Genomic DNA, 9,877 nt, shown 5'->3' on the forward strand with positions numbered 1-9,877 from the left:
ATCTTACAGCATTTTTTCAGCACTTTTTCACCATTCAAAGCAATGAGAAGGTGCAAAAACGCAAAAAAATGCTACGTGTGAACATAGCTTAAGGGGTGAAGGAGACTTTTTTTTTAAATCTTTTAATTTTGCCTTATATGCAAGTCATTATACAGCATGTGTCCTAACATTTTTTTCCAGTGAAATCTATTTGATCTTCGGTTTTGGATGTTTTATTGTCAGTGCGTAAAAGTGGCTTAATACTCCAACAACATTGTTCTCATCACCGACCTGGAAGTCAGAGATGCGTCCAGGCATCTTCCCCATGAGTGTTCCCACTCAGAAAAAAAAATTCCAGTTTCTCATTGACTTCTGTTACACTCGGTACTCGAGTTCAGCAAGTCTGAGTGTTCAACCTGCTCGATTCGAGTACCAAGAACTTGATCATTCTGGTGTTTGCTCATCACTACTGGTCAGTCTTACTCTGCTGTTACACAGCATTGTACATAAATCTACAATTTTGCTTTGCTTAGTAAAGAACAAGAATCTCAATACCATCTAGGGAAATCATTTTTTTCACAGAAGAAAACTTCTTTATATAACACTATTTCTTTTTTTCTATAGGGTGACAAGGATTTTCCCCCTGCAGCAGCCCAAGTAGCTCATCAGAAACCGCATCCATCTGTTGAGAAACTGCCTTCTGTGCAACATGTTAACCAGCACATTCATCAACCTCGCAAGTGATATGCTGAATTTATAGTGGGAGAACATCATCCTAAAAACATGTATTATTTACATATAGTCTTCAAATGATTCCACAAAGATCAGATATGTGACATGGATTGCAAAATACAGAGGAATATTCCTTCACATTATAAACTGAATGCAACAGAATAAAGCCTAATTTAACCCTCTGCGGTACAATGTCAAATTATGATTTTTAAGTACAATTTGATTAATATAACTTAATATAAAATTGTATTAATATTTAAAAATGTTTCTAGACAAACATTTAATGTCCTTTTTCATAAGATTTTATTTTTATGTGGTTAAAGCTCTACATAGAATTTGATGGCAAGAAAATTCAAGATGTCATGAAATCTCAAAATAACATTTTATTACATCGCATTTGATCTTAATAGAGCCCTATGAGGTAAAAGTTGATTCATCTCTTTCTTAAACCTTTGTTAAAATAAATGTGATATTGCAGGCAATCTGGCTAGATTGCATAAGTACATTCATATCTGGGATTTATTACCATGAAGCCCTAATAAAATTGCCATTTTATTTTTGCTTTCAACTAAGGGTACCGTTTTACAGTGGCACTTTGGTCGCTACGACGGCACGATCCGTGACGTTCCAGCGATATGCATACGATCTCGCTGTGTCTGACACGCTACTGCGATCAGGGACCCCGCTGAGAATTGTACGTCGTAGCAGATCGTTTGAAACTTTCTTTCGTCGCTGGATCACCCGCTGTCATCGCTGGATCGGTGTGTGTGACACCGATCCAGCGATGTGTTCGCTTGTAACCAGGGTAAACATCGGGTTACTAAGCGCAGGGCCGCGCTTAGTAACCCGATGTTTACCCTGGTTACCATTGTAAATGTAAAAAAAAAAAACACTACATACTTACATTCCGATGTCTGTCAGGTCCCTCGCCGTCTGCTTCCCGCACTGACTGTGAGTGCCGGCCGTAAAGTAAAAGCAGAGCACAGCGGTGACGTCACCGCTGTGCTGTGCTTTACGGCCGGCACTGACACAGTCAGTGCGGGAAGCAGCCGGCGAGGGACCTGACGACATCGGAATGTAATGTAGTGGGTTTTTTTTACATTTACAATGGTAACCAGGGTAAACATCGGGTTACTAAGCACGGCCCTGCGCTTAGTAACCCGATGTTTACCCTGGTTACCCGGGGACTTCGGCATCGTTGGTCGCTGGAGCGCTGTCTGTGTGACAGCTCCCAAGCAACCACACAACGACTTACCAACGATCACGGCCAGGTCGTATCGCTGGTCGTGATCGTTGGTAAATCGTTCAGTGTAACGGTACCCTAAGTTGCAGCTATCTTTTATATAGATTGTTTGCAACCAAATTAGTCCATGCACCCAACCCTCAAAACAAGGCACAACACACTTTAGATGTGTTAACGCTGAACTATATTGCATAACAAGATGCTGAATACAACCCTTGGCAATAAATATAGTCTCCATAATTGGAGGATTTTCACTCAATTTTTCTCTTATTTCGTAACAACTAAACAAATTGGAGGTACAAAAGAAAAAAAAACTTTGTAGCTGAACATTCTGGCTTTGTTAAAATTGTTTTTGCAGTAAAAATAAAAAAAACATGGAAATGTTTTTATTGAAAAAACTGACAAAATCAACTTGTAATTCACATGTTTAAAACTAAAAAAGAATAGCGTATTCAATTTGGTGAAAAGATGAAGAAATTCCAGCCATCGGATCTTCATAAAAATTCAGTTTATCAAGTACATATAAAAAGAGAAATGTCACAATTACAGGGAAGATATAGGTAGATGCGTTTCAGATCGAAATCCTTTCCGAAACATGTTTGCCTATAGTCTCCCTGTGATTGTGACATTTCTCTTTTCGTATATTTTGATACGTACTTAATGAACTGTGAATTTTTACGAAGATCTGAATGTAATGTATTGAATTACAGTCTATATAGAGTCTTGTGCTTGGGTGCGAGGAAACACAGGCTTGTTTAAGAAGTGCTTGTATTACTTCATACAAGTCAGCATACCACAGGGGAAAGGTTTTATACCGTTGCAGGTAGAGAGGCAGGAGACACAGCAGGCCGGAATAAACATTAAGTCCAGCATAATTCGTAGAAATAGGTTGAGTCTCTCTCTTACTTCCTTTAAAAATGTTGATGCAAGCAGAGGGATTCCTGTGTCCACATGTGCTCCAAAGATACGCAGTAGGAGATGACTGGAATAATGTTTCCAAGCCTTCCTGGAGCCAGGTCACAGGCAAACTGCAGACATGATTCAGAAGCAGTGATTGAACACCTGAGGCGGCTTAAAAAGGCAAGTGGCAGAGAACAGGGCGGAAACATGGAAACTGAAGACTCTATACTGAATGAGGGCAAGGTAGCTGCAGCAGGACAGAAAGCAAAATGGCTGACGGGAAAAACTAGGTTTCAACAACAAAAATAACAACGGATATGGCAAAAAAACAGAGAACCTTACACTGAATTTCTTCATCTTTTCACCAGTATTTGCTGTGGCACTGTTGGTGTCCGTGCAATGGACTTCTAATGTGTGAGAGCTTACCCTTTTTTTTCCTAAGTATTTTTTCTATTCAAATTAGTATACATTTGAAGAGGACCATTCACTAGTTTGTTTGTTTTTTTTAAATTGAGTGCCTTCTCCAAATAATGCTATTATGGAGCACTTTTTTTCCCGTGCCCTTTCATTCCAAAGTTCTCTTCCCCTGTAACGATGCCCAATATATACATTTTCCCCTCAACCAATTGGGTGTATACTACAGAAGTTCTCTGTGGGCATTTTGTTCCCTCTATGATGTTAACCAATCAAAGCAGTTGCTTCATAGAGCGGTAAAAGCAGGAATCCGCAGAAAAGGTCACTACTGCTGCTGGAAAAGCATGTTCTTGTAAGAGGTGGTATTGGAGCACAGTAGAGAAGTAACAGAAGGCTTCGCCTGTAATACAGTTAGGTCTGGGAAATGCTGCTCTTATGTGTTCTGGCGCTCCAGTGTTAGAAAGGGACATTGGGACTGTGGTGATCTCAGCATGTTCACTTGAGACAAATCTCTCAGAACACTATCACAGGCTGCTACTGTGACCTTATGTGGGTATTTGCTTTTTACCCTGTGTGACAAGGCCATGTTTTAATTGTCTTTTCTCCTTTATGATGCTGGCCAAAAGCCCAAACTAAAATTCTGTTGGTTGAAGGCAGGGCTGTGGAGTCGGTAAGCCACAGTTGCGACTCCGACTCATGTATTTTATCAGGTTCCGGCTCTGACTCCGGCTCCAGCTCCAACTCCTTCATAAATGGCCAATTCGTAACAATAAATTTACTGTTGTAAAATATTAACATCGTGCTTATTCAGTTTCTCACCATCATATAAGTAATCAGACCACTTAGAGCAAAAACTATGTTTATTAGAATACGATTAGAATATAGCAAATAACTTTTATAAACTTTTATAAACTCTTGTAAGTAAATATGCAATAAACACTGTTATGCAGTTAATAAGAAGAAATGTATAAATTTGTCCTCAGAAAAAGTATTGCGTCTGTCAGATCCTCCTTCATGGGTGCCCTGAAATCTGATCTAATTATTTTGAGAGCAGAGGACAACCTCTCTACACTAACTTGGGTTGGTGGCAAAGCAGTAACCACTCGGGCAACATCTCTGACAATGTCAGGATACAGAGGAATCGCTTGTTGCACTGTTATTTTTGATGAACGGTCAAATTTCTCAATTTCTTTTAGTGCACATGAAAAATTCTGCTGAAATGTACTGGCTGTGTTCTTTGATAGGGATAACTCTTCTATGCGGGAACGCTTTGTACGGTCCTTGTGATCCAAATATTTTTCTAAATTAAATTCTTCATCAGTTGATGAAGGTGAAGATGTGGCAGGACAACCAAATTCTTCTTCTTCCTCCTGACTGTTCTGCAACACTTTCATCCTTACTGCTATTTCAAACAGAGCTTCTTTTCCTTTAGTTAGCTGTTGATTATCTAGAAGAATCCGATGCATTGGGTCTACATAAACAGCTGCCAAAAGAATGTTATTTTGTAATAGTAGCTCCTCTCTCCGTTTCATTGATGTAGCAATGCCACTTGCAATTAACCCTCCTCTTTGGGACAGGCGAAACATCAGGTTCTTCCACTCCTTTAAGAAAATACCTGGAATTAAGTCCTCTGCTTGTAATTTTTTAGTCACTGTAAATGGGTGCTCTAGCAATTTTTCCAGCTCAGTCACCTGATTCCACTGACCTTCATTTAGCATCAGTTGAGGGTTAGCCATGTCTACAAGAAAGGTTTTCAGTTCAACCAAGCGCTGAATCATTAAGTACAGTGGGGCAAAAAAGTATTTAGTCAGTCAGCAATAGTGCAAGTTCCACCACTTAAAAAGATGAGAGGCGTCTGTAATTTACATCATAGGTAGACCTCAACTATGGGAGACAAACTGAGAAAAAAAAATCCAGAAAATCACATTGTCTGTTTTTTTATCATTTTATTTGCATATTATGGTGGAAAATAAGTATTTGGTCAGAAACAAACAATCAAGATTTCTGGCTCTCACAGACCTGTAACTTCTTCTTTAAGAGTCTCCTCTTTCCTCCACTCATTACCTGTAGTAATGGCACCTGTTTAAACTTGTTATCAGTATAAAAAGACACCTGTGCACACCCTCAAACAGTCTGACTACAAACTCCACTATGGTGAAGACCAAAGAGCTGTCAAAGGACACCAGAAACAAAATTGTAGCCCTGCACCAGGCTGGGAAGACTGAATCTGCAATAGCCAACCAGCTTGGAGTGAAGAAATCAACAGTGGGAGCAATAATTAGAAAATGGAAGACATTCAAGACCACTGATAATCTCCCTCGATCTGGGGCTCCACGCAAAATCCCACCCCGTGGGGTCAGAATGATCACAAGAACGGTGAGCAAAAATCCCAGAACCACGTGGGGGGACCTAGTGAATGAACTGCAGAGAGCTGGGACCAATGTAACAAGGCCTACCATAAGTAACACACTACGCCACCATGGACTCAGATCCTGCAGTGCCAGACGTGTCCCACTGCTTAAGCCAGTACATGTCCGGGCCCGTCTGAAGTTTGCTAGAGAGCATTTGGATGATCCAGAGGAGTTTTGGGAGAATGTCCTATGGTCTGATGAAACCAAACTGGAACTGTTTGGTAGAAACACAACTTGTCGTGTTTGGAGGAAAAAGAATACTGAGTTGCATCCATCAAACACCATACCTACTGTAAAGCATGGTGGTGGAAACATCAAGCTTTGGGGCTGTTTCTCTGCAAAGGGGCCAGGACGACTGATCCGGGTGTTGTGAATTCCGTTCTCGGACTCCCTCCTGTGGTCATGAATGGTACTTCTGTCCTTGGACTCCCTCTGGTGGCTGTCAGTGGAGCTGCTGGTTCTGAGATTCCTTCCCCAGCTGCCCTTGTTTAGGGCTAGGCTAGGATTCTCTATTTAACTCCACTCAGATCGTTATTCCATGCCAGCTGTCAATGTTCTAGTACTGGTTCAGATCTCTCCTGGATCTTTCTGAGGACCTGTCTACTCCAGCAAAAGCTAAGTTCCGGCTTGTTCATTTGTTACTTATGGTTTTTCTTGCTAAGTTCTAGTCCAGCTTGCTATCATGAAACTGCCTGGCTAGCTGGAAGCTCTGGGGGTGCAGAGTGGCACCACCGCACCGTGAGTCGGTGTGGGGGTATTTTTTTGCACACTCTGCGTGGTTTTTGTAGTTTGTTGTGTTGACCGCAAAGATCCCTTTTCTATCCTCAATCTGTTTAGTTAGACTGGCCTCTCTTTGCTAAAGCCTATTTCATTCTGTGTTTGTGATTTCCTCTTAACTCACAGTCAATACTTGTGGGGGGCTGCTTTTACCTTTGGGGAAATTTCTCTGAGGCAAGTGAGGCTTTGTTTCCTTTCTTTAGGGGTAGTTAGCTCTTAGGCTGTGAAGAGGCGTCTAGGCTGAGTCAGGCACGCTCCACGGCTATTTCTAGTTGTGTTGATAGGAGTAGGGTTTGCGGTCAGCAGAGTTCCCATTTCCCCAGAGCTCATCCCGATTCCGTGTTTAACTATCAGGTCATTCCTGGTGCACCTAACCACCAGGTCCATAACATCCGGGTACATGAAAGAATGAATGGGGCCATGTATCGTGAGATTTTGAGTGCAAACCTCCTTCCATCAGCAAGGGCATTGAAGATGAAACGTGGCTGGGTCTTTCAACATGACAATGATCCAAAGCACACCGCCAGGGCAACGAAGGAGTGGCTTCGTAAGAAGCATTTCAAGGTCCTGGAGTGGCCTAGCCAGTCTCCAGATCTCAACCCAATAGAAAACCTTTGGAGGGAGTTGAAAGTCCGTGTTGCCAAGCGAAAAGCCAAAAACATCACTGCTCTAGAGGAGATATGCATGGAGGAATGGGCCAACATACCAACAACAGTGTGTGGCAACCTTGTGAAGACTTACAGAAAATGTTTGACCTCTGTCATTGCCAACAAAGGATGTATTACAAAGTATTGAGATGAAATTTTGTTTCTGACCAAATACTTATTTTCCACCATAATATGCAAATAAAATGATAAAAAAAACAGACAATGTGATTTTCTGGATTTTTGTTTCTCAGTTTGTCTCCCATAGTTGAGGTCTACCTATGATGTAAATTACAGACGCCTCTCATCTTTTTAAGTGGTGGAACTTGCACTATTGCTGACTGACTAAATACTTTTTTGCCCCACTGTAAGTACTGCCCCATCGTGTGGCTTGATCAATAATTGCCCCTTTTCCAGCACGTCTCTTCAAAATTGAGTTAATTTTAGGGGTTCTGGCAACAGTAGCCAATTTTCTCACCTTGCCAATCAGTGCAGCAGTATGTCCTTCTTGCAGACTGTCTCTTATAGCCAGCTGTAGCGTATGCACAACACAGCGCATGTGATGAATGAAAGAACATATTGTTACAGTTTCAACAAGATTATCTAAACTATCATGTTGCTGTTCATCTGAAGCAACTTCAGTTTGCTCCTCAGTTACAATACTGTGTTCCTCTATTTCAAACATTTCTGTGTCTGTGGACCCAGAATGTTCTTCTAGCTGCTGGTCACCATCCTTACTCTCATTCATTAGCTTAATAGTACTTATCATATTTGAAGCATTGTCAGTTACGATAGAAATAACTTGCTCTTTTTTAAGTTCATAGTCTTGCAGAACCTTTTCCACCAAGACCTGGAGAAACTCACTGGTGTGATGAGCTTTGGTGTCTTTTACTGCCAATGTCTTGGTAACTATTTCATTTTTGTCACAAACAAATCGGACATTGATGGCAAAATAGTTCACTCTGTGACGTGTGCAGGCATGCATTTTAAGAAACAGAAAGCGTCCCTTGAGAGTTTTTTTAAGTTCTTCCTTTTGTTTAAAAGCTTCTTTGATTACTAATTTTCTAATACTCTCTCTCTCTCCAGAGAAACACCAAGCTTGCGGGCCATTTCCCCATTCAGACACATAAAAGCTGGTCGTGAAAATAATTAAATAGGCACACTATCTTTTACAATAAGCTCTATGATCTGTTTTTTAAATGTATCTACTGTCATTGTCACAGTAACTTTGTCACTGACAAAATATCTTGCAACTGATGGCTGCAAAGTTCTCTGCTCCTTTGTTTGGCTGTAAGAGCTGGGCACTGGTTCATTGGTTTGGATGCAGTCTTTCTCATCCACTGCTTTCAGTACTTCTGGATGAAAGTGCTGTAAATGTCTCTTTAGATTAGAAACTCTGGTAGGAGCATTTTTATCTTTGCCTGAATATGCACTGATCTTGGCTTCACAGCATTTGTTTTCGTCTGGATCATTTGTCATACACTGACAGACACAATGTTTTCTATCTTGAGTGATGGTGAAATGTTCAAATACATCTGATTTAATGTGACGCTTCTTTGACATTCTCAGGTTTTTAATTCTGTATTCACAATCCAAATGACAATTGTTTTTCCTAAAAACAATTGTACAAAATTATTGCCAGGTCGTACAACTGATATAGTGGTCAGTAATACTGTTATTCCTCATGTACTCACAGTTAACTGATGCAAAGTTTGTTGAAAGGATAATACTTCTTACAGTCTTCCTCTTCTGAGTAGCAGCTGTGAGATGCTTGGAAGACGCACACCTAGTAAACATCTAGTCTAGAGGAGGAGCTTTACTACTAAGAATTTGCAACACATTTTCACTTTCAGTTTCATACATTGTAAGTAGAGGGGTTGGGGCAGCATGAGGTTAACCAAGTATAAGATTAGATAAGGGCAGTGGAGAACAGTGACACACAAGAAGTAAGAAATGTCTCTATCTCCAGCAGAACTGCTTATCACTGTTGTTCATAGTTTGATAGAACATATACACTCACCGGCCACTTTATTAGGTACACCTGTCCAACTTCTTGTTAACACTTAATTTCTAATCAGCCAATCACATGGCGGCAACTCAGTGCATTTAGGCATGTAGACATGGTCAAGACAATCTCCTGCAGTTCAAACCGAGCATCAGTATGGGGAAGAAAGGTGATTTGAGTGCCTTTGAACGTGGCATGGTTGTTGGTGCCAGAAGGGCTGGTCTGAGTATTTCAGAAACTGCTGATCTACTGGGATTTTCACGCACAACCATCTCTAGGGTTTACAGAGAATGGTCCTAAAAAGAAAAAAAATCCAGTGAGCGGCAGTTCTGTGGGCGGAAATGCCTTGTTGATGCCAGAGGTCAGAGGAGAATGGGCAGACTGGTTCGAGCTGATAGAAAGGCAACAGTGACTCAAATCGCCACCCGTTACAACCAAGGTAGGCCTAAGAGCATCTCTGAACGCACAGTGCGTCGAACTTTGAGGCAGATGGGCTACAGCAGCAGAAGACCACACCGGGTACCACTCCTTTCAGCTAAGAACAGGAAACTGAGGCTACAATTTGTACAAGCTCATCGAAATTGGACAGTAGAAGATTGGAAAAACGTTGCTTGGTCTGATGAGTCTCGATTTCTGCTGCGACATTCGGATGGTAGGGTCAGAATTTGGCGTAAACAACATGAAAGCATGGATCCATCCTGCCTTGTATGGAGCATCTTTGGGATGTGCAGCCGACAAATCTGCGGCAACTGTGTGATGCCATCATGTCAAT

At 41.2% G+C, this 9,877-nt stretch overlaps 1 protein-coding gene across 2 annotated transcripts in view; it reads left to right on the plus strand.

The window, feature by feature from the left end:
• DAP (death associated protein) overlaps positions 1-1,214 on the plus strand; it is a 486,374-nt gene extending 485,160 nt beyond the window's left edge. For both annotated transcript variants that reach the window (XM_077269448.1, XM_077269447.1), the window contains one exon: positions 604-1,214. In XM_077269448.1, coding sequence (XP_077125563.1) covers positions 604-723 — 120 coding nt within the window. In that variant the 3' untranslated portion in view covers positions 724-1,214. The remainder of the gene's footprint in view (positions 1-603) is intronic.
• The last annotated feature ends 8,663 nt before the right edge of the window (positions 1,215-9,877 follow it).

This window comes from Ranitomeya variabilis, chromosome 6 (assembly GCF_051348905.1).
Source record: "Ranitomeya variabilis isolate aRanVar5 chromosome 6, aRanVar5.hap1, whole genome shotgun sequence".
NCBI lineage: Eukaryota > Metazoa > Chordata > Amphibia > Anura > Dendrobatidae > Ranitomeya > Ranitomeya variabilis.